This window comes from Camelina sativa, chromosome 18, assembly GCF_000633955.1.
Source record: "Camelina sativa cultivar DH55 chromosome 18, Cs, whole genome shotgun sequence".
Taxonomy (NCBI): domain Eukaryota; kingdom Viridiplantae; phylum Streptophyta; class Magnoliopsida; order Brassicales; family Brassicaceae; genus Camelina; species Camelina sativa.
In genome coordinates, this window is record NC_025702.1 from 15,847,544 (window position 1) to 15,870,135 (window position 22,592).

At 37.2% G+C, this 22,592-nt stretch overlaps 7 protein-coding genes and 1 long non-coding RNA gene across 14 annotated transcripts in view; 5 read left to right on the forward strand and 3 right to left on the reverse strand.

Moving 5' to 3' along the window:
* Positions 1-1,024, reverse strand: part of LOC104761877 (F-box protein SKIP1-like) — an 8,268-nt gene extending 7,244 nt beyond the window's left edge. For 4 of the 6 annotated variants that reach the window (XM_010485043.2, XM_010485040.2, XM_010485038.2 and 1 more), the window contains exons 1-2: positions 639-1,024; positions 307-531 (exon numbers count right to left, since the gene is read on the reverse strand). In XM_010485043.2, coding sequence (XP_010483345.1) covers positions 307-531; positions 639-973 — 560 coding nt within the window. In that variant the 5' untranslated portion in view covers positions 974-1,024. Of the gene's footprint in view, positions 1-9; positions 532-638 lie in introns of all 6 variants that reach the window. The other 2 variants (XM_019240195.1, XM_010485039.2) reach the window with 1 other exon arrangement.
* Positions 1,197-2,769, reverse strand: LOC104761879. Its single transcript, XM_010485045.1, has 4 exons — positions 2,431-2,769; positions 1,958-2,028; positions 1,629-1,866; positions 1,197-1,542 (listed from the first exon to the last, which is right to left on the reverse strand). The coding sequence occupies exons 1-4, from the start codon at positions 2,533-2,535 to the stop codon at positions 1,336-1,338; spliced, it is 621 nt and encodes a 206-aa protein (XP_010483347.1). The 5' UTR covers positions 2,536-2,769; the 3' UTR covers positions 1,197-1,335.
* Positions 3,732-4,646, forward strand: LOC104761880 (early nodulin-like protein 1). Its single transcript, XM_010485046.2, has 2 exons — positions 3,732-4,009; positions 4,089-4,646. Exons 1-2 carry the CDS (start codon positions 3,826-3,828, stop codon positions 4,478-4,480), a joined length of 576 nt encoding a protein of 191 aa, XP_010483348.1. The 5' UTR covers positions 3,732-3,825; the 3' UTR covers positions 4,481-4,646.
* LOC104761881 (APO protein 2, chloroplastic) lies at positions 4,827-6,826 on the forward strand. Its single transcript, XM_010485047.2, has 4 exons — positions 4,827-4,938; positions 5,046-5,167; positions 5,366-5,718; positions 5,807-6,826. The coding sequence occupies exons 1-4, from the start codon at positions 4,911-4,913 to the stop codon at positions 6,636-6,638; spliced, it is 1,335 nt and encodes a 444-aa protein (XP_010483349.1). The 5' UTR covers positions 4,827-4,910; the 3' UTR covers positions 6,639-6,826.
* LOC104761882 (probable cyclic nucleotide-gated ion channel 5) lies at positions 9,531-13,536 on the forward strand. Of its 2 annotated transcripts, none has more exons than XM_010485049.2 (9): positions 9,531-9,709; positions 9,860-9,944; positions 10,056-10,201; positions 10,380-10,962; positions 11,066-11,278; positions 11,665-11,975; positions 12,075-12,186; positions 12,334-12,570; positions 12,771-13,536. In XM_010485049.2, the coding sequence occupies exons 3-9, from the start codon at positions 10,173-10,175 to the stop codon at positions 13,437-13,439; spliced, it is 2,154 nt and encodes a 717-aa protein (XP_010483351.1). In that variant the 5' UTR covers positions 9,531-9,709; positions 9,860-9,944; positions 10,056-10,172; the 3' UTR covers positions 13,440-13,536. The 2 variants fall into 2 exon arrangements, with proteins under 2 accessions (XP_010483351.1, XP_010483350.1); XM_010485048.2 differs by having other exon boundaries at positions 9,904-9,944.
* On the forward strand, positions 14,333-14,792 carry LOC104761884. Its single transcript, XR_763330.2, has 2 exons — positions 14,333-14,431; positions 14,521-14,792. It is a non-coding gene; the product is annotated as an uncharacterized LOC104761884 (long non-coding RNA).
* On the forward strand, positions 16,920-18,680 carry LOC104761885 (26S proteasome non-ATPase regulatory subunit 9). Its single transcript, XM_010485050.2, has 5 exons — positions 16,920-17,178; positions 17,267-17,327; positions 17,656-17,760; positions 17,923-18,274; positions 18,404-18,680. Exons 1-5 carry the CDS (start codon positions 17,038-17,040, stop codon positions 18,423-18,425), a joined length of 681 nt encoding a protein of 226 aa, XP_010483352.1. The 5' UTR covers positions 16,920-17,037; the 3' UTR covers positions 18,426-18,680.
* LOC104761886 (GTPase HflX) lies at positions 18,845-22,589 on the reverse strand. Its single transcript, XM_010485051.2, has 13 exons — positions 22,184-22,589; positions 21,931-22,073; positions 21,670-21,786; positions 21,284-21,398; positions 21,043-21,180; positions 20,755-20,850; positions 20,555-20,668; positions 20,191-20,259; positions 19,977-20,047; positions 19,791-19,884; positions 19,578-19,706; positions 19,403-19,492; positions 18,845-19,310 (listed from the first exon to the last, which is right to left on the reverse strand). Exons 1-13 carry the CDS (start codon positions 22,514-22,516, stop codon positions 19,197-19,199), a joined length of 1,623 nt encoding a protein of 540 aa, XP_010483353.1. The 5' UTR covers positions 22,517-22,589; the 3' UTR covers positions 18,845-19,196.

A 22,592-nucleotide genomic window follows, 5' to 3' on the forward strand; every position in this document is an offset into this window, starting at 1 on the left:
TGTCCATACCTCTCTGTCTGAGCCACATCCCCTGACCTTGGGACATACACATCTGGCTTCTTCACCTCCTTAAGCCGCTTAATTCGTGACACATTGTTTGCAATGTCACGGCTTGACAAATGCACACACCCAGACAAGTCCAAGTACTCTAGCTTGGGACAACCCTCGCATATCGAAGCAAGACCCTTGACAGATAATCTAGAGAACTGAATCTCTAACCGCTCTAGATAGATCATGTGTTTTCCAATCGCATCAGCTTCTGTGTCTCCGTCTTGAGGACAAGCGTCTACGTACTCTGTAGGAACAAAGCCACTGCGTCTAGAAGAATCTGACCAATCCATAAGATTGCGTTTCAGGATCCTCAGGTTAGGACAGTTTCTACCAATCATCACAAGAGTGTCGTGAGATATCTCGTGACAGTAACTGATATCTATCTCCTTAAGACTCCTGCACCGAAACGCTATCTTCGTCATAGATGCGTCTGTCACGTTAGGACTGCTTCTAATGGCAAGAACCTGTAGATTTGGACATCTATTGATAATGTCCAAATTCAAACTCGAACCCTTTAGAAAAATACCAAAACAGAGTAAATCACAAACTCGATCCATCATCTTGATTAGAAATATATTTTTAAATACCTATCGGTAGCGTAAGAGAGAGCGTAGTCGCTGCAATGGCGTACGCGGATCTCGGTGAGACCACCGTCGCTCCAATCAACGACTGATCGGAGCATTAAGTCTACCTTCCGCTCGAAATCAGGGGACCACAAGTGAGCCGACTGGGGATATGACTCGAACCATGGCTCCAGATCGAAGATAGACCAGAGATACGAATCTCTGCAAACGGTTAGCCACGATTTTCGAACGAACATAGGTCCCGTCCATAGCTCCTGAACTGTGAGCCTTGAGATGATGTTCATAAGTATATCTGGAGCCAATCCGCCCCAATCAGATTCAGACCTGTCTTCCTCCATTAAAGTTTCTTTCTTGCTTCCGTCTCAGACTTAAACTCAAAAAGATCAGTTCTTTATTTATGTGTTCGGTAATGACTTCACACGAAACGTGTCTCTTTAGACACGTGTCAATATCTCTGACCGTTGATTTTGTTCCTTGACTTTTGGATCGCTTCCATAGATTTCGTTTACTGACACATGTCTATTATACAAATGTCACTTTTGTCATAAGACACCTCAAGAATGGAGAAGGGATAATGTTTTTTTTTTCTTTCATGTTTTCAAAGTCACAATTGGATGTGTTTTCAAGGCGGACCAGATAAGCTAAAAATTGATGTATGTTACAAGATACTTGAAGAAGAACAAAAGGTTCTTTTATCTGTTTAGACTCTGAGAGCTGCAACAGAATCTTGCCATGTGATCTTCCTCTTATTTGAACCGTTTCCACCATTCCTGCAAGACGATAGCTTCTGTTGCTGTTGCTGCATCTCAATGCTAGAAGTACTCACTCTCATACATGGACTGCTTTCTTCCACTCTCGTCTTCTCTTGATTATTGTTCACTGCCTCTGTTTCTTCCTCTTCTTCTCCCTATTAAATCAATTTATAAGAGTTGGTCAAACGGGTTTGCAAGACATGTTTTGGTTTATTTGACCACATTTGAAAGATGTGCTTACGGAGATCTGGTTAAGATCAAATAATGGAACTTTTCTTTGAAGACTGGTTTTGGTTTCATCGTGATCCCTTCCCGAGTGGTTTAAGTCAGGAAGCGAAACATGCTTAGTTTCCACTTCACTTCTCTTGTTAGAAGACACTTCTACTCGGATATTTTTCCCACCATTTGATCTTCCTCTCACTTTCTTGATTTCTTGTGGCTGGTCTTGTCTCAAATGTCTGTATCTCCGTCGTAGAAATCTGGTAAAAGAAGGTTAAACGAACAATATAAAACACACATCAAAGACTAAATGATATATATTATACTGTCAAGGATTGTAAGTATGTTTACCGAACTTCGGCCTTTAATGTTGCCTTTTTTTCTCGTATTGTCTGTAACCTTTTTCTCATAGCTTCGGTTTCCTATAGTGTAGTAATCCAACAAATAGCAAGCAACAACTCACGTTAATGAAAAGCTAACACAGAATCAAAGGAACCATAAACCATATACGAACAATAAGGCATTCAGTTTAAGACTAATAGAGAGATTTGCATAACTACAGATTAAAAAAAAGTAACAAGCTTTTATGTTTTTAAGGAAGCAATTAAAGTTTTTATAGTCTCTCTCTCTCTCTCACTCTTTTTTCAGGATTTTTAGAGCATGTGTGAGACCAGATCAAGGTGAAAAAAGTAAAACCTTGAGCAAATGAATTACATTCTCAGATCCAGAGAGACAACTAGACCAGACCCAAAAACTGAAACTTGATCCAAAACTAAACTAAAGAAAAAAAGAGGTAGAGAGAGAGAGAGACAGAGAGGTCGTACCATATGCAATTCTTGATAGTCTTGCATAAGACTGTGATGCCTAAGCCTGACCTTCGGATCCTCAAAAAGATTAGGAGGATTCGAGGGACCGTGAGTTCGATTCATCACAAGATGAGTATGATCACAGAATCAAAGAAGGAGACGGATGAAGAGCAAGAAAAAGGAAACAGAAGAAAGAAAGAAAGAAAGAAAAAGAGAGAGATGAGAGATGAGAGATGAGAGAGAGGGGAAGGTTCTGGGTTTCGTGTAGTAGTCTAATATCAATCTGAGGAGAAGTCAGAGAAGGACAAAGAAGCAGAAAAGAAGGACACATCATGTTGTTGCTGTTGTTGTTGTGGAAAAAAAAAATTAAAATAAAAAAGGCAAATTTGCTTTTTTTTTTTTTTGGAGGTGAGTGTGTGTGTTGGGTTGAGACAGCAGTGATGAAGATGGAAGGCAGACTTATGCAGCAGGAAAGGGGTAAGGTGTGGGAAATGACTTGTGCACTTAAATTGTGGTCTTGTAATGTTTAATGAGAGGGTCAAAAGAAATTTTTTTTAAAAAGCAACCCCTTCCTTCCTTTTTCACCTCCTTTATTTAATTGATTAAATGGCTTTGGTTGGAGAAATCTTGAAGAAACAAACCTCTCTCTCACTCTCTTTTGTTTCTTGTGTTCCATTGTCGTCTGTAAATATTACTTATGTTTTATCTCTCTTTATTCTAAAAACTGGGTCCATTGAATAGAGACCGATGAGAATGGAGGTTGAAATATATGTTTCAGACTTTTAATATTATTTATTTAGTCATCAAAAAGTCAGATGGTGGAAGAGAATTTTTTTTTTTAAAAAAGATTCGCCTTTAAGCTAATTTAGTTACATTTACACTAATATATACGTATTTTGCAGGGAAAAAAAACTCTGCCTTGATTTATGGAAACTCGTGCTGTGTTTTTATTTTTCTCTTGAGTTTTTCTTATAGATTTAAAATCCATATTATTACTATTCAATTCCCATCTCCCTTGAGTCACATGCATTCCATTTACTCTGCTTCACCCTAGGGAAAATATAAAAAATAAACTTTTAAATTTCCTTAAGGCAATAACTTTTTGCATTTATATCGACGATTGTAGACTGTTTAATGCAGCGATGACCATCAGCTGATGCAATAGTGAAAAGGGTTGGTCACAATTTACACCAGCTCTGTTATCTGTAACGCTTAATTTTTTTTTTACGAGCTTCGTTTTTGATGATGGTCGGTCACGTTTTAATTCATGGAAGAGATTTGTTTGGATCCAGGAGCTTCTTCTATTTATATAATTTTGTTAATTCTCATCATATGATTATACTAACAATCGAGATTAATCACCCAAAACATAAGTTATACTATTACTAGTTGTATAGCTAATTTAGGACACAAATGTCTTCTTCACTTGTGATGATGTGTTGTTGTTTACTTCTGTTGTTTAGTTTGTTGTCTGAAGGTAGAGAGATTCTGGTGGGAGGCAAGTCTAACACTTGGAGCTGGAAAGTTCCTGAATCTACAGAGGAAACACTAAACCAATGGTCAGAGAGAACAAGATTCAAAATTGGAGATACTCTTTGTAAGTTTAATGAGATTTAATTTTTGGTACGTGGCTATATGTTTTGTTTCTCATAAAACTCTTTTGTCTTTCAAAATAGTATGGAAATACAATGCGGAGAATGATTCAGTATTGCAAGTGAAGGAAAAAGATTACGAAAGGTGTGACAGATCAGAGCCAATGAGAGGATACAAAGATGGTCACACGAAGATAGAGCTGAATAGGCCAGGTCCTTTTTATTTCATAAGTGGGGAAGAAGGACATTGCCAAAGAGGAGAGAAGCTTCGTGTCGTCGTCTTGTCTCCAAACCACAACAGAAGCGTTGTTGATGCTCCTGCTCCTGCTCCTGTGAACGTCGTATTGTCTCCAAATTACAACAGAAGCAACGTTGATGCGGGTGCTCCTTTAAACGCTCATATCACAAACAAGGGAAACCTGAACAGAGCATGGAGTTTGCTTCTTCTTCTTCTCCCATTAGGCCTTTTGGTTTAGTCTTGTTACCTCTTCTTAGCCAATTCGGTTTGTATGTTCCGGTTTATTTGTATTTTGGTTTTGTTTTTTTTTTTTTTCTTCTTTTATGAAGTACCCTAAGTCATGATGTTTTAATAGTAAAACTGAGTCATGCATGTTTAATACAATGTTTGATTTGATTTTTGTTTGGTTATATACTCCCAAAATTGGAAAGAAAAACTAGAAATGGTTAATTCTTAAACCCGGTTCGGTTACACAACTTTAATTGGAAACATATTTTAATCAAAGTGGGCCGAATGCGAATTTCAGTCCATTAAAGGCCCATTATTTTGAAAGATTAAGCTTGTCCACGTTTTTACATTAAGCCATCTTCGTCTCCGAGACTGAGAGAGAGACCAATCTCTTCCTTATCTTCCAACCTTCCAATGGTTTAATCCAGCAGTTGTCGACGATGTCGATAACGTACTACGCTATTTCCTGTAAGTCTTCTTCGTCATTGTATTTTTGATTGGACCCTCAATGCTCAAAATTAATCCTTTATGGTCAGATTGTGATTTGATTTTGGTTCCCGTTGTTTATTTCCCAGCCGGTACACTTTCTGGGGTTTCACCTAAAAGTGCACCTTTTGCTACTATTCAAAGCGAGCCCCGGAGGCAATTTCTCAATCCTAACCCTTTTTCTAGACTTGGGTTCTCTCCTTCTCTTCAGGTCTGATTCGTTTACTAATCATTATCGTCCAATTCGTTTTTACTCTGCTTCTTATAATATAAAGACCACACTTTGTAGCTTCATGTACGAAATCTTTCGGTTGTGTACAGTTACCTGTTGATGACATCTTTGTAGGTTCACTAATTTCATGTAGAGAGTGTCAAGTACTTACTGTTATGTACGGTTATGTTGGTGCAGGGAAGTATCATTGAGTTCAGACTTAAGTTAAGTTCTAGAGTAGTGCTTAGTAAAGAGTGTCGAGTTCTTCCATTGGTTGTGAGAAATGATCGTCCTCAGAATGAAGACTTACCTAAGCAGTACGCAAGGAGAGAGAAGAAACCCTTTCCAGTGCCAATTGTGGACCTGAGACGAGCTGCGAGGGAGAGAGTCAAGAACAACAAAGACAAACCTAAGAGACCTCTGCCTCCTCCTAAAAATGGTATGGTTGTTAAGAGCCTTGTGCCTCTTGCTTATAAAGTATACAATGCAAGAATCAGATTGATCAACAATCTCCACCGGCTCATGAAAGTTGTTCGTGTCAATGCTTGTGGGTAAATTCTCTTCCTTCTTTTTGCTTCTTGTTTCATTTGCTGTCAGATTGAGTATGGCCTTTTCATGTTGTTTGATTGGTCTTTGTAGGTGGTGCAATGAGATCCATGTTGGACCTTACGGGCATCCATTTAAGTCGTGTAAAGGTCCCAATGCTTCGCAAAGGAAAGGTCTTCATGAATGGACTAACTCGGTCATTGAAGACGTTATTGTTCCACTTGAGGCCTATCACCTCTATGACCGCCTTGGCAAGCGCATCCGTCATGACGAGAGGTTCTCGATTCCCCGAGTTCCTGCTGTAGTTGAGCTTTGCATTCAGGGCGGCGTTGAAATCCCTGAATTCCCAACAAAAAGGAGAAGAAAACCAATTATCCGCATTGGCAAAAGCGAGTTTGTTGATGCAGATGAAACTGAATTGCCTGACCCCGAGCCTCAGCCTCCTCCAGTGCCATTGTTAACTGAGTTACCTGTCTCAGAGATCACTCCACCTTCTAGTGAAGAAGAAATGGTCTCCTTAGCCGAAGAAACATTACAGGCCTGGGAAGAAATGAGAGCAGGAGCCAAAAAGCTTATGAGATTGTACAGGGTTAGGGTCTGCGGTTACTGTCCCGAGGTTCACGTAGGTCCAACGGGACACAAGGCCCAGAACTGTGGTGCATTCAAGCACCAACAGCGGAATGGCCAGCATGGTTGGCAGTCTGCAGTGCTTGACGACTTGATACCGCCAAGATATGTTTGGCATGTTCCTGATGTGAATGGGCCGCCATTGCAGCGGGAGCTACGAAGCTTCTACGGGCAAGCACCTGCTGTTGTGGAGATATGCGCTCAGGCTGGTGCCGTTGTACCTGAGCAGTATAGAGCTACAATGAGACTAGAGGTTGGAATTCCTTCAAGTGTGAAAGAAGCCGAGATGGTCGTTTAATATGTAAAAGAGCTTGTATATCTTTCATTCAGCCTTATTTTATACATGGTTTTAGTTTAGTATGATGTTTTCCAAATTTGTAACCAAAAAAAATTGTAATGACTTGCAGCTACTTAATAGTTTAAGAGTCTAAAAGTCTGTAAGCTGTGTTCTTTCTTCATCGATTTGAGCAAGTGATCTTGGGCTTATTCGTTGATTAATTTATAATCTTGTAACAAAAGTTAATATGGTTCAAGTGGAAGGATATTGATAGATTGTTACGGAAAGTTCATAAGTTCAAAACTTGTAAAGGCTTGAAATTTTCCAGACTTTTTTTCTTTATTAAAACAGCTTCGTTTTTTATGTGGAATCCTAGTAGCATCATTTTAACTGAATTGAACAATAAATGGCATTTAAAATTTTTGATGGTTTACGCCAGATCTATCTTTTTATGTTGGACTAGAGGATAATCCGGGTTACGCCCGGCTGACAGTTAATATTTTTAAGTAAATTTACTTAGTTGTAAACTTTTTAAAATTGTTTTACTATACTCTATAGTCTAAAACTCTAAACATGCAAATTATGTGTCCTTAAGTTCTGCGGTCTTCGAAGCAGTAAAAATTGCTTCTAAATGGAATAGCCTCAATGACCTCGTTTTACTAGTAAGTAATATTCAATTTTTTAAGTCAATTACATATAGTTATAGACAAAAATCATATAAATGCGAAAAATTAAGTTAGAGAAATTAACAGTTTTTCTCTGATAACATCAAAAAAAAAATGACTTTGATGATTAGACTTTTGAACTGTTGGAATATCCAAAAAAATTTACTAAAATGAAAAATATGTTAAGAAAATCGTAAAAAAGATGAAAATAGTAAAACACACAGATTAGATATATATTTGCACTAAAATGATAAATATAAATATATGTCTATATATATGAAGCGGCCGCCATTACAATAATTATTTAATCTATGTTTTTCACCAAAAATTCATTAGTTCAGCTGGAAACCTACTTCTATCTAAGGGCCGCCATTACAAGATCGACTCACCTAAGATACATGTACAAAATCCACACCTAATCAACAATATTTAAGAAAATAATTTTCTATTTTCTATTATCTCTTAGCATATCTACTTTCTTGTCACTTAAACATGTAAAATCTACTTATATCTAGTTAAAGATGTAATATCTACTTTCAATGTTACCAATCGAAAATGATTGAATTAATCTAATGATTAGAAAAGGTGAGTCTCTTGTGGCGGGTTATTTGAATTTTTGTTGGTGATCTCCGGAACACCCAGCTACGACTTTTCTCTCTAGTGTCTATACTTGTTACGTTGAACAGATAATCTAAACGCCACGGGTAGTTTGCAAAAACATCAGCCTGATTTTTTAAATTGGAAACGCCCATCTGTACACCAGCAACCATCCTGGACATAAGCTTCTCGAGCAATGTATCGGTGAACCTTTTCATGTTGAATTCGCTACCAAGGCAGTGGGGAAACAGACTTTGTGATTCCATGTGATTGAAGGTCATGGTTTGAGAAGTTTTCCAGATACCACGCCATGCTGAAGAGATCTGAGAAGTATGAATGGCTTCATCAGTGGAGAGAAACCCTAGAATCTTGGCACGGATGCAAGGATGCAAGAGGAGCTCGATCGTCATATCTTGAATCTTGAATCTTTGAGTTTTGAGCAGTGTCGGCTTAAACATATTACATGTCCCTGGCCAAACTAAAAAAAATTCCCCTTGACCTATGGAAAAACTTATTGATTTTTTTTAGTCTCTTTGGTTTATATATTTTTTTGTGCCCTTTCTAGCGTAAATTTTTTTTTTATGCTCTTTCTATTGTTTTTTTTATGCCCTTTCTAGCTTAAATTTTTTTTTGGGTCTCTTATTATTGGATTAATATATATGGTAATATAATAAGAGATTTTTACTACCAAAAAAATGTAATAAAAGATTTTAAACCCCTAACTAAGAGTGAATTACTTCTTCCATGGTCAGCAGACTCCACCACCGTTTTACCCACAAGCCAACAGAAAATTATAGGTTATTTAAATAATAAAAACAAATTATTTAAATATATTGCTTATATTAAAAACAGATTATTTTTCTATAGTTCCATTAGTGCCACATGATTATAATTTTGTTATAGTTAGTGCCACATGATTTGTCTGCACAAAAACTCGATATTAAGTGACTTCAAACCAAATCAATTAATATCAGTACCAGCTTACATTATTAATTTTTTTTTTTTTTTTACTGAATAACTTAAAATTCGAACAATCCAAAACAAATCTAATAAAAAATTGGGATAAAATAACCCCTACTCATAAGTATTATTCATAGTACAAAAAAATCACTTTTAAAATTTAAAAATATCAATATTATCTAATTTATTTTAGTCAATATATATATATAGGCTAATATTTATTTGACATCATGTAAGTTTAGATATTATTTACAGAAATGTACAACTAAAATTTCATATTTTATTCAATATTGTATATAGAACTTTAAAAACTAAATAACATTCATGATCACTTCAACTCGTAATACGGATTGCGGATCAATATAAATTTTGTTGGATTTTAACGAATTTATAATTAACAAATGGTAGATGTTGTACCTAAATCAAAATAGTGGTGTCTTGATTATGGTTTTAAATTGGAATATGAAACTAAGCAAATTTAATATACCAATTTATAAAATGGATAGAGTAATCAAATAAAAATTATATTATTATTTATAAATAATGAATCAAAATTTACTTAAATATTTAAATATGTACTGTACACAAATAATGGGTTACAAACTTACAAATCTAGTTTTATGTATTCGACCAATAGAGAGAGCTCAACATCCTATTATCATCATTCATCAGGTAAAAAATGTCATTTGACTCGTTTCCTTCTTCATTGCGTTTTTTTGGTTGGCTTTTGGTAAAGTCGATACCACTTGTCTGCTCTGGTCGCTTTTGATACCCACTTTCAACTTTTTCTATCTCGTAGTTGTTTGTTCCTCTTATTGTAAAAGCGTTATCCTCATCAACGGGGACCCTTGGGATCGTCTAGCTAGTCATGTAAGCCTCTGTCTTTTTGTCTCTTTCTCGTGCTTCTGCAACTTCACTTCGATTCGCTTATGTTCTGTTTCTAATTTTGTTCTGAGATTCATTTTCTCCTTTTAAGATTGGTTTTAAGATTACCTCTCTTAATTTGTTACTATGTATCAGTGACCATCTTTCATCAATTTGTTTCCTTTTAAAAAAAAATCCAGTTGAGTTGATGTTGCTTCGCTTGTGGATCATACTGGTCAGAGTAAGTATACCTTCATTTAGCATAATTTCACCACTTATGGCCAAAAGAACATACATACCTTTAATTTTACAACTTCACTTGGTTATGAGTTCTTATTTTGGGATGATGCAGCTTGCTTAATGATTAGAGTCTCTGTAAAGCTGTCTTCTTTCTTCATCGATTTGAGCAAGTGATCGTGGGCTTATTATTCGTTGAAGAATCTTGAGTTCTGGTTCCTTATTAGCTATCATGGCAGGCAAACGAGACAATTTTGTTAGGTTAGTGCATTCATTTGGTTAAATAGAGAGATCTGACATTCAAAATATCGATTTGCATTGAAGCCTTCCTCCAGTGAACATTTCCTATAGATATTTTTATAATCCCTTGCAGTTTTTTCTTTTGGCAATGCTTGTTGGTGCATAATAATCTGAAAGTTGCGTTGTTCATACTTTATAGGGTTGATGATTTGGACTCAAGGTTACCATCATCATCTGTAGCCTTCCAACAGAACTATGCTTCCAATTTCAGTGGACAACTTCATCCTATCCATGGAAGCAATGACACATCAAGATCCTTCAAGAAAGGTATCCAAAAGGGTTCCAAAGGGCTTAAGTCGATCGGCCGTTCACTTGGTTTCGGTGTTTATCGAGCAGTGTTCCCAGAAGACCTTAAAGTATCTGAAAAGAAGATATTTGATCCTCAGGATAAAATCCTTTTGTATTGCAACAAATTATTTGTTGCGGCATGTATTCTTTCAGTGTTCGTGGATCCTTTTTTCTTCTATCTCCCTGTGATTGATGGTGGGTCCATGTGCCTGGGTATTGACAGAAAACTGGCTATCACAGCTAGTACATTGAGGACTTCTATCGATGTGTTTTATCTCGCTCACATGGCTCTCCAGCTCAGGACTGCTTATATTGCACCCTCGTCACGGGTCTTTGGTCGAGGTGAACTTGTGATTGATCCTGCACAGATAGCAAAGAGATATTTACAACGTTGGTTTATTATTGACTTTCTCTCAGTACTTCCTGCCCCTCAGGTTGGTGAATATAAGCTTAGGATCCTTTCACTATGTGATCAAACATCTCTGTTAAGAGCTTGCTAGTTCTAGATTTACAGTATTCATTTTTGTGTATGTGCAGATTGTAGTTTGGAGGTTCTTGCAAAGTTCAAATGGGTCGGATGTATTGGCTACAAAGCAGGCCTTGCTTTTCATTGTTTTGGTTCAGTATATACCGCGTTTCCTACGTGTCTTACCTTTGACATCAGAATTGAAAAGGACTGCAGGTGTCTTTGCTGAAACTGCTTGGGCTGGTGCCGCTTATTATCTGCTTTTATATATGCTTGCAAGTCATGTGAGTGTATAGCTTTCTCTCTTTATAATTTACATTGCTTTTTTGTTCAATACTTGCCCATTATACCATGAGTTATGTGACAGTGGCACTAAAGGTGCAAAACCAGGAAATAGTTTCATTTCTGTTTCATTGTTGTGAACATAGTTAGTCTCATAAGACATGTAAAGGATCTTTCTGGTTAAGCTGTCTCTGCTTACATGTGAATTGTGATGTTCTATGCAACCTTTCCTTTTATCTTTAGTTGATGTTTCATGGGATCTCCTATGTCAAAAAAATTATGACGAGCATCTCTGATTGTATTAGCTTATTGAGTTTCTTTTGCTTATGTACTATTCAATGACTTGGTAAGTGCTATTTTGATTGAGCCACTGTTTCCTATCTTGCAGATAGTTGGAGCATTTTGGTATCTTTTAGCCTTAGAACGTAACGACACTTGCTGGCAGGAGGCCTGTAATGATGCAGGGAATTGCAGCACAGATTTCTTGTACTGTGGCAATCAAAACATGGACGGCTATGCTGTTTGGAACAAAACCAAGGAACCTGTTCTTCAATCCAACTGTCGAGCTGACCTCGATGATAATAATCCTCCATTTGACTTTGGGATTTATACACAGGCTTTATCGTCTGGAATTGTCTCGTCTCAAGACTTCATCGTGAAATATTGTTACTGTTTGTGGTGGGGACTTCAGAACTTGAGGTAACCATGTCAACTCCTTTTGTTCTGTCACATGTATACTCAAGGTTATGCGTCTATGAGTTTCAGATATTCATATAGTACTTTTCATGGTTGCACCAGTACACTTGGACAAGGGCTTGAAACCAGTACATACCCAATGGAGATTATATTTTCCATATCCCTCGCCATTTCTGGGTTGATCCTCTTTGCTCTTCTCATCGGAAACATGCAGGTGAGTATTTATGGTGCAACCAGCAACCTCAGCTACTTTCGTGATCAATTGAAATTTCTTGATTGCTCTTTCAGTGGAAGCATCATGCATAATTTGTTTCCTCTGGATATAAGGACTATCTAACAACAATTTACAATCTTGGGACAGACATATCTCCAATCTCTTACCATCCGGCTCGAAGAAATGAGAGTAAAGAGGCGTGATTCAGAACAATGGATGCATCACAGAATGTTACCACAAGATCTTAGGGAGCGTGTGAGGCGCTATGACCAGTATAAATGGTTGGAGACACGTGGTGTAGATGAAGAGTATCTCGTTCAGAATCTCCCCAAGGATCTCCGGAGAGATATCAAGCGGCATCTTTGTCTGGCTTTAGTGCGCAGGGTAAGATCCCCCCACTGTTCCTTGTTCAAGCTTTTCATAAAGATCACACAACCTTTTGGACAATTAGGGTTTAGGACTCATTGAATAACAGTCTGCTCATAACTGAAACTAGCTCTTGACCATCGACAACCTAGCTTGGTTCATGATACCGTTTCTTTTGGACATGCCTAGTAATAATAGCGTTTTCACCATAATATTAGGTTCCATTGTTTGAGAGCATGGATGACAAGCTGCTGGATGCGATCTGTATGCGGCTGAAACCATGCTTGTTCACAGAGAGTACCTACCTAGTGCGGGAAGGAGACCCTGTAGACGAGATGCTATTCATAATACGTGGTCGCCTCGAGAGTGTGACAACGGATGGAGGCAGGAGCGGTTTCTTTAACCGCAGTCTCTTGAAAGAAGGAGAATTTTGCGGTGAAGAGCTTCTGACATGGGCATTGGATCCAAAATCAGGTATAAATCTCCCGTCTTCAACGAGAACCGTGAAAGCTCTAACAGAAGTAGAGGCGTTTGCGCTGACCTCAGAGGAGCTGAAGTTTGTAGCTAGCCAGTTCCGGCGCCTACACAGCAGGCAAGTGCAGCACACATTCAGGTTTTACTCACACCAATGGAGGACTTGGGCTGCTTGCTTCATCCAGGCTGCCTGGCGCCGATACTGCAAGAGAAAGAAGATGGAAGCAGCCGAGGCAGAGGCCGAGGCCATTTCCAGATCAACCACCGGCTCTTCGTACTCCATCGGAGCTGCGTTTCTTGTCAGTAAGTTTGCGGCTAATGCACTTCGCACCATTCACAGGAACCGGAACACAAAGATTAGGGATTTGGTCAAGCTGCAGAAGCCTCCCGAGCCTGATTTCACTGATGACTGAGCCGCTTGTAACATGCTTATTTGTAATCTATACGAACCACAATACCATTGTTGTAATCAAAATATTGCATGGCTTTAGAGCTGCTTGTACTGATGTCTGTACTCTGTAGTATATGTGAAAAGTGTAGAAGAAACAAAGCCGGGAGAGCCGTTGGATGATATAAATAGACAGCTAGGATCATAGGCCGCTTAAATAATGGGTCTATTATTTAACAGTACATAATATATTAATTAACAATTTTAGGAGTCTCAAAAATATAACTCCCCATTGAGGTTGCCTTTAGGCTTTTCGTAGTTAAGCCGAAAATACAATCAGGGCGACATGCTCGGTTCCAAATTAAAAGAGGCAAATAAATAGAAATACAAAATCGAAAATTGCTCTAAATTTCCCAGATTGCCACTCAATTATGCATAAAGGAGAGTGTTTATTGAAATTGGAAAGGGTAATTTGGTCAAAATTTTGGAAAATTTTGATTACCCGATCCGAAATGGTTGAGATCCACGCGTTTATCCGTTAACCCGGTGGATGGAGTTCCTAGCGTTTGACCCGACAAATTCTCGGTGGATATTATTATTGGGCTTACGAAGCCCAATGATCAACTTATTCGATTTTATTTCTAAATAAATAATAATCATCTAATTAACGACATTTGCATAATCATCGCTTAATCAATCTTTCAAAACATAATTGTAATCTAAAAAAATCCCTTAAAGCTAGAATAGAATATTCTAAACTTTCCTTAAAGCAATGTTAATTATGCGAATAAACCTTTTTATTAAACGTATCAAATATTTTGTGTTTGAGTCTATCATTTATCGGTTCTAACCTAAACACTAATATATGAATCACCTATAAATATCCTCATGAAACGCATAGATCCAATCATCAAACATTCACCATTTCTCAAATACAAGGTTAGCAAGTAGCAAATCAGGGCTATTCATACAACAACGTTTGGTGAAACCTTTGACATGATACTCGATGATGCCAAGGTAAGTATAAAGATCTTATATTGTTGTATACATACACATTCAGCAGTATTCATGATCATAAATCTAACCTATGGTTATGTCATTTGCAGGGTACAAAGTTCACCCTTATGTGAAAAAGGATATGATGAACCGGTTCCTCAAATTCAAGAGGAGAAGTCTTGCAATTTAAATTTGAATTCAATATTCGAATGTACCATCTGATTTTACATGAAATGTTGAGATTAGAGGTTAGAAGCAACTATGACCTCCTTATCCTTCTATGTGTGAGTTGGCAGATAGATATGAACTTGAAAGACATGTAGGCTGAGAGAACCAGCCAAAGTAATAGTATTCCTTGACAAGCAAATGACATCATCTCTTTTAACTTCATAACCCGGTAAGTCTTACAATATAGCCATCTAAAAATGTCTAAACTTTAATATAGAGAAACCATCAGACATTTATTTGTAAGCTTTTTATTTTATTTATACCTAAAGCCTAACTGATGTTCTGTCACTACTACCAGTTATTGCCCAACAAATATACTATGAGCAATCGATCTATGCAAAATTCCAATTCGATGAAGAACTGGGACATATCAAAGAATTGGGATTCTAAAGCATCAAGCAGTGAGAGAGCTCACGAATTTGGAGGGATCTTCTCCTCGAGAAGAAGATGCCTCAAATGCATCTTTGGGGACGAAAGTGGAGAGAGATCTCATGGCAGTGTTTGCTCTTTAGTTGCTGACGGAGACAGAGAGTCAGAGATGAATGCAATTGTGAAAAAAAAAAAATTGTATTGACATAGTTATATGGATTATATAGCATAATCAATAATATCCAAAAAGCTTACAAATATATGTAAAGAATCAAATCAAATTAAGAAGTAGCAAACTCAATGAGAAAAAAAGTTCTTACACAATCGGAACTAGAAACTGAGGATTAACCTTGAAGATATAAAGAGTAGCTCTTTCCATTCTGGTAACCATTCGTGATGAGATGAGACAAAATCGGAGGCATAGAATCGTTATGTATAACATACATGATTGGATGAAGAGAACATGATTGATTGATCCAGTGGAGGAAGGTGGTTAGAAACAGCCTGTTGGTAGAAACAAAGAAGATTGGTAAGGGACCAATTTTGATGGTCACGGGGGAGGAACCGAGGAAGAGAGGAGGAGTCGGAGGAACCGAGGAAAATGACTTTACAATGACTTTAGGTTATGTCTCTGTTCCGCTGATTTTTTGTTTTGGCCCAACTCAAAAATAATAACAAATCTTATTATAATCATACAAATTATATGACTATAGTATGTAACCCATGTAAAAAATTTGTTTTCTGTTGTACCTCGATCATATTTAATTGTTTTATCTTTTAGATTTACAAATATTATTGTTAAAAATATGTATTATGACACCAAATTAGATTACAAGTATATTGTTAAATAATACTTATTATTATTCATGTTTGTTAAAAAAACGTAATATTATTCAATCTTAGACTAAAAATATTTATAAGTGTTGAAATAATAGTCAAAAAGGAAAACATTTTTATGTTTAAAATTATTTCTTATTAATATTAGTTTTTTGCTTTAACTATATATATTATATAAATTATAAAGATGATACCTTTCAAACAAAACCAGAGATAGTGATTTAGTAAGATGTCTATAATCCTATAAACACAAGTAGAGCAGATACGGACATACTATATAGTATATACTACAATAGGATAGTTTTCTGCGGGTTACATTTTTTCTAATTTATTGTAGGACGAATCAAGCATGCATGGTTGAAATTATTAAACTAATACTAAAATTATGAACTTATTTTATATATTATATATTTCTAATAATAATTTGGAATTAATTGACATATAGATTATATCCATATTTACTATACGAATTACAAAATATACCGACCTACAAAGAAGAAACAATACTACACAAGAAAAATAAATTGAAACACAATAAAAATAAGAAAATGTATTAAAACACAATACGGTGTTCAAAAATATATATATATATATATATAGATATATTAAAACACAATAAAAAAGGTAAACCAACACTAAAATTATGAAATTATTTTAGATATTGTATATTTCTAATAATAGTTTGGAATTAGTTAAGATATAGATTATATCCATATTTACTATACGAACTACGAAATATACCGACCTACAAAGAAGAAACAATACTATATAATAAAAATAAATTAAAACATTGTATTTTTGCTTTTTTTGTTTGCTATTACTTGCTATGATTCATGTGATATACCGACTAGGATGAGAGACGAAGAAACTCTCTACAATGTACTGTCATTGCTACCCTTATTTTTAAAACGGGTCAAATACGAATAAAGAGTATCTGATGTAAACTACTACACCTACAAATCATCTTAGTATAAATTATCACATTTAATTTTATATAAACTAAAAATCGCACAAACAATACATATATATTTGTTTTTGTACATAAGTTATATTTAATTTATAGCCTAATTTCGTCCTTCTGTAAACCGCAGGTTCAAATCTAGTTATTAAATTAATAAAGCTGCGGTTTCAGTGAAAGATCAAAGATCGATCGGACTTGGAGAAGAAGACGCGAGAGGAGAAGAGAAGAGAAGATGGTTGGCGCGAATCTGAAAGCGGAGACGATGGCTCTAATGGACAAGAGAGCAGCGATGGAGACGGAGATGAACTGTATTGTCCAACGTCTCTGCAATCCCGGCGGTCCTGGTCTCGCCGGCAACCTCGTCGACTCCGAGGTACTGTATCTGCGTCACACTCATCTTCTCTAGTCTTAAATGAGACATCTTGTTGATTTGCTCCTTTGATTTCGTTTGTTTATGATAGGGATTCCCGCGGGAAGATATTGACATTCCAATGGTGAGAGCTGACCGTCGTCGTCTTGCTGGTGATTTCTCTTTTCTTGTGTTGAATTAGTCCATAGTTAGGGCGAGATTACGAGTCCAAGGCAGGGTTAAACTTAAGAGAACCCTTAGGAAACATTCAAACATAGCAAAATCGCATTTAGCATATATTGTTTGGCTTTTCTCATGGCTTGAGGCTTTTTTGCATAGTTTTGTGAAGTAGTTATGAGATTGGAAGGAATCAAGCTTGATTTTGTATAATTAGAACTTGCCATAGAGTGGGAGTGTAGCTTCTACAGTGAACCAATTGTTAAGTTTTGCACTGCTCCTTCCGCTTTGAGTTTCTCTGATATAGTTTTTGCACCCACACAGAGTTGAAGAGTGAGCACAGTGAGATAACGGAGAAGATAAATGTGAACATTCAAATTCTTCATTCAGTGAGGCCTACAGCTAAAGCTTCATCCACAAAAGATTCAGGTTTGACTTAAAAGGAAGCTCCAAACTTCAGCTTGAAATCTTTGGTTTCCTTAATCATCTATTCTGATCTGGTCCTTTGGCTATGACTGTTAGAGGTTCATTTATAGTTTAATACCATAGTCATGACTTTGGTACAAAGCTTACGAGTAGGAAATGATGCAGGTTCAGAAGAAACAAGCTTGTCAGGCGCAGTGACTTCCTTATCCGCCTCCATGCAGACATCTGGCTTCAGTGTTACTTCCCCTCCCATGGATGTGGATGTGGTTACTAGTATTCCCTTTGCCATGGTTGATGAGATAACCGAGTCATCTCCAGCAGCAGAGGATGGATTACAGCTTGGAGATCAGCTTGTGAAATTTGGCAACGTGGAGGGTGGTGACAACCTGTTGCAAAGGCTTGCTGCTGAAGCTCAGTCTAACCAGGGGCAAGCAGTTTTTGTTCAAGTATTGAGGCAAGGTGCAAAAGTTGATTTATCTGTCACCCCAAGGATATGGCAAGGCAGAGGTCTATTGGGGTACATACTGATACTGCTTAATGCTAATATATTTTGATAGTTGATCTTTTCACAAAGAAGGAAAAACCTAATCTCCGTACGAACTGATATATTGTTAATATTTTCTCATATGTTTTTCTTCCATTGCAGGTGTCATTTCCGATTGGTATGAGCTGCACATGCTTCCTTGGATTATCATTTGAAGATCTGGATATGGTGAAAGCTTCTGTCCTGCAGAGTTGGTGGGTGATGTAGTAGGCGTGCAAGTGCATACAAAGCCTGCAAAGTAGAATGAACATTTTTTTTTCATCTTTGTACGGAGAATCCAACTAAAATAGTATTTGGTTTGTACAATTAAGAGGCTTCCTTGCTCATCTAATCTAACAATGGTTTAGGTGGATTAAACAAAGGATAATTGAAATTCCAATCATTGAGTTTTTTACCCACTTCATTGCTACACTTAACAAAATTAGGTAGTTGATGATCAACGCACTAAGAATAGGTGGGTGCGGTGGTGGTAATGTCAACGTCATGATATTCATGTAGCACGGTCTCATATGAATATTTATTTTGTCAGGTGAGGAATTTGGAAGTTTTAATATGTTAAGATTGGTATTCGAACCAGGCGCTAGTTTTGGTTAAGTGAAATATTTATACACCCCCATGTTTCCAAACCGGATGCTCTATGTACAAAAGGGTTATCACTGATGAAATAACATCTGCAGTGCCAGTTCACGATGTCAAGTAGGGGGTTCAAGCTTAGCTTGCTTGTGTCTACTAGCTGCATGCCCTTTTATCTACGAATATTCCTTACTGTCCTTCTTTGTGGTGTGTATGTTCAGGAGGTTGTTTCAACTCCATTTGCTTTCGGGTGCTTTGGCCAAACATGTGTCCTACGTTTCTGAGTAAAGACAGGCCTTCAGGTTCTTGCTATGATTATGGTTCACCCTTTTTGGTTTATGGAAGCATCTTTGACTAAGTGTCTCATAGGTTTAAGCAGCTGTGCAAAACGAAGCGGAACGTGTGCCCTGATAAGCGTCCCATTCTCTGTATATTCCTATATACGAAACAAAACACAAGACATGAGAATCAAATGAGTTATCTAAACAAATAAAGAAAAACAAGTAAGATGGTCGGTCATCTACTCACAGTTTCTTTCACCATTCCAACCTTGTGTATGGTGCTCAGAAGGTCCCCTTTATCAAATGGCAGAAGGGCTTCAACCCAAACCATTGAATCCTGTTACAGATTTAAGAACTAAATTTCCAATGTGCCACAATCATGAACCACAAAAAAATCAATATATTTTGATGAAATGCCAAACCTTAAGCTTCTCATGAACAGCATTGCAGAAGTCATCTAGTCCTTCTCCAGTAAGAGCAGATATACAAATTATATCCCCACTTTCCTCTGCTTCCAGCTTGACCTTTTGAGGATCATCCACTCTATCAACCTAAAGCAAGGAATAAAGAGTATTATAACGTTGTTCCCACGTAATGGAACTACAATCATATCCGTCTCTAAAACTATACATTACCTTATTCCACACAACCAATTTTGGGATTGAAACAACATCGAGTTCAGACATAACCTTTTCCACAGCTTCTATTTGTTGCTGTGCCAGTGGGTGGCTAAACATATTTCAAGCATGTTATCATCAAGAGGTGAAAATATGAAATCTGATGGATTGACCCAATTTAACCAGGGTCTAAAGATACCAAACCTGATGTCAACAACATGCACCAAAAGGCTTGACTCTGATATTTCTTCGAGTGTTGCTCTGAAAGCAGCAACCTGCAAGACACTTTTCAGCTAAGTTACACACCGTATTAACACAAGCCTTCTACAATTTTATTCTATGAGACACTCATGAGAGTATTAATAAAGCACATGAAGAACATGTTAGTTTAATTGAGTTCTAGCCATTAGGACCTTACCAGGGTGGTTGGTAACTTTTGGATAAAACCAACGGTATCTGTGAGAAGAAACTCCTTTCCGTTGTGCATCTAACAAAAAGGGACACAGAAAAGAACTCGCATGTCCAAACTTGATACCACATAAAAATACAACTTTTCACGCTATTGCATATCAATCAATAGCTAAAATGACGACATATAGTCCGGTTAAAAGAACATGATGGCAGTGCAGGACCACAGTACAATTACTTTAACACATCATATTGAACATGTCATTCATTAGGTAGTGTGGGCATATGTATTATTTAAAGTAGCATATAAGAAACAACTGTCTCCCAAAGAAGGTAGGAACTGTGGATCTACTCTTCCAACAAATTTCACTGACCTGAACCCTTCTTGTAGTTGGATCAAGAGTCGCAAACAAACGATTTTCAGCGAGAACATTAGCACCAGTCAATTGGTTCAAAAGTGTACTCTTTCCAGCGTTTGTATAACCAACCTACAACACAATAGGTAAAAAACATTCTCATATAAAATGAAATGTTGGTATATTCCAACGAGTTTAACATAACGTGGTGTACTTACCAAAGATACAACAGGCACAGGTATAGCAACACGTCGACTTCTATACTGCTTTCGATGTTTTCTAACAGATTCCAACTCCTTTTTGAGAACTCCAATCTGGCCAAAACAAATAGGAAATCGTTCAGAATATACTTTTATCTTAATGGACAAATACAGAAAAACCTAAACAAAGACAGAACCTAAGAAATCAACTCATCACAAACCATGCCACACACCATTTCTTGACAAAAGACACAAGGAGCAGAGGCAAAAGAGACTTAGAACTGCAGAAGTATATATTTTACTTACTTGAGTACGCAAGATACGTTTATCAACTTCAATTTGTTTTTCTCCCATGCCCTTAACTTGGCCACCAGATTGACGCTCAAGGTGAGTCCACATTCTAGTTAATCGTGGTAATTGGTATTCCATTTGTGCAAGAGCAACCTAGAAACAAGTCCAAATTGAGCCAATGTTGTACATGGTTTCTGAAAAGAGCATAACTAAAAAATTTCAAAACAGCCATCTCTATTTGTAGGCTTTATCTTGCCTGCAAGGCTGCTTCATGAGTTGCGGCTCTTTGATTAAAAATGTCTAAGATAAGGGCGGTGCGGTCACAAACGCGAACTTCCCCACCAAAGGCCTTTTCCAGGTTGCGCAATTGTCTACACTTAAATATACAAACTCATAAGAAAATGAATCACATGTTGACAAACTAGTGTTGGAACAAACAAGAGTATGAAACTCCTACATACTATAACAATCAGTAACTAGTTATTAGTAAGTATACTACAGCTTGCAACCAAAACACTGAGGAACTATAACTTATATCTATAGATGTTTGGAAACTTCAGTGAAAAGATATACAAGCGCGTGGTGGTCTTAATTCAAGAGCATATATTCCCACTGAAAACAAAAGTTACAAAGAAACGTTACCCTGGTGAAAGCTCATCGTCAAATATAACGGTCTCAGCGTCCAATGCATTGATTGCAGTTTTGATCTCAGCGACCTTTCCTGATCCAATGTACGTTCTAGGATTCGGGGAAGCTAGTCTGTGGTATACAATCAAATCATCATTGACTTTAGCATCCACCATAAAATAACATGGCAGAAGATAAAAAAATAGATCAAGAAGCCAATACACATCCCTAAGTAGAACCAAGAATCCAATACACAGATCACTAAAAGTTACTAACTTTTGATAAGTAGAACCAACGACCGCAAGGCCAGCTGTATCAGCGAGCTGTTCTAGTTCCTCAAGGGATTCTTCTATATCAAACAAACATTCTCCATCTCCCTTTCTTTCCACGCCCACTAGGTATGCCTTCTCCTCAAAAACCTGGACAAATTACAATGATGAACTATGCTTCTTCAATACTGAAAGCACAAAAATGGTCCCTTTATAAGAAACTAATTAATGGCATGCTCATATATAGGTGTTAAAGCAACCTCCTTTCCATTTCTGAGCTTGAACCTATCGTCTAAGCTCTCTTCATCTTCTTTTTTCTTTCTCAGCATTCTCGATGCAGGAGGAGCAGCGACTTTTTCTTCGTGGAAGCTCGGCTCCTCTGAAGATAAGTCGAGAAACTGAGGGATTTCATCTTCTTCCACAGTTTCCTCGAAATCGAGACCATGTTGTTGAGCAACGTTACAAGATAATCTCCACGAGTAGCAGTTACGAGAGAGGGGAAGAAGAACAACAGAGCGATTAGGTTTAGGTTTAGGGTTCGCGCGCCACTGAAGTTTGTAAATTGGAGAAGAAGAAAGGTAAAACGAGCTCATGGTTGAGATTGAAGGAGCATCTGAGAGAGATTGAGTTGAGTGTGTGGAAATGAGAGTTCATGGTGAAGAAGAAGAA

What these genes read in the sequence shown, in the direction of transcription:
- LOC104761879 (XM_010485045.1), bottom strand. Translation starts at nt 2,535, where the DNA reads ATGAATCGAACTCACGGTCCCTCGAATCCTCCTAATCTTTTTGAGGAT. An exon ending in ACTATCAAGAATTGCATATG is followed by an intron (nt 2,029 to 2,430) that starts GTACGACCTCTC and finishes ACTACACTATAG; the next exon opens with GAAACCGAAGCTATGAGAAA. An exon ending in TTGATCTTAACCAGATCTCC is followed by an intron (nt 1,543 to 1,628) that starts GTAAGCACATCT and finishes TTGATTTAATAG; the next exon opens with GGAGAAGAAGAGGAAGAAAC.
- LOC104761880 (XM_010485046.2), top strand. Translation starts at nt 3,826, where the DNA reads ATGTCTTCTTCACTTGTGATGATGTGTTGTTGTTTACTTCTGTTGTTT. An exon ending in CAAAATTGGAGATACTCTTT is followed by an intron (nt 4,010 to 4,088) that starts GTAAGTTTAATG and finishes CTTTCAAAATAG; the next exon opens with TATGGAAATACAATGCGGAG.
- LOC104761881 (XM_010485047.2), top strand. Translation starts at nt 4,911, where the DNA reads ATGTCGATAACGTACTACGCTATTTCCT. An exon ending in AACGTACTACGCTATTTCCT is followed by an intron (nt 4,939 to 5,045) that starts GTAAGTCTTCTT and finishes TTTATTTCCCAG; the next exon opens with CCGGTACACTTTCTGGGGTT. An exon ending in GGTTCTCTCCTTCTCTTCAG is followed by an intron (nt 5,168 to 5,365) that starts GTCTGATTCGTT and finishes ATGTTGGTGCAG; the next exon opens with GGAAGTATCATTGAGTTCAG.
- LOC104761882 (XM_010485049.2), top strand. Translation starts at nt 10,173, where the DNA reads ATGGCAGGCAAACGAGACAATTTTGTTAG. An exon ending in CAGTACTTCCTGCCCCTCAG is followed by an intron (nt 10,963 to 11,065) that starts GTTGGTGAATAT and finishes GTGTATGTGCAG; the next exon opens with ATTGTAGTTTGGAGGTTCTT. An exon ending in TATATATGCTTGCAAGTCAT is followed by an intron (nt 11,279 to 11,664) that starts GTGAGTGTATAG and finishes CCTATCTTGCAG; the next exon opens with ATAGTTGGAGCATTTTGGTA.
- LOC104761885 (XM_010485050.2), top strand. Translation starts at nt 17,038, where the DNA reads ATGGTTGGCGCGAATCTGAAAGCGGAGACGATGGCTCTAATGGACAAG. An exon ending in TGACCGTCGTCGTCTTGCTG is followed by an intron (nt 17,328 to 17,655) that starts GTGATTTCTCTT and finishes GCACCCACACAG; the next exon opens with AGTTGAAGAGTGAGCACAGT. An exon ending in TTCATCCACAAAAGATTCAG is followed by an intron (nt 17,761 to 17,922) that starts GTTTGACTTAAA and finishes GAAATGATGCAG; the next exon opens with GTTCAGAAGAAACAAGCTTG.
- LOC104761886 (XM_010485051.2), bottom strand. Translation starts at nt 22,516, where the DNA reads ATGAGCTCGTTTTACCTTTCTTCTTCTCCAATTTACAAACTTCAGTGG. An exon ending in GACGATGAGCTTTCACCAGG is followed by an intron (nt 21,399 to 21,669) that starts GTAACGTTTCTT and finishes ATTTAAGTGTAG; the next exon opens with ACAATTGCGCAACCTGGAAA. An exon ending in GTGCATGTTGTTGACATCAG is followed by an intron (nt 19,885 to 19,976) that starts GTTTGGTATCTT and finishes AAATATGTTTAG; the next exon opens with CCACCCACTGGCACAGCAAC.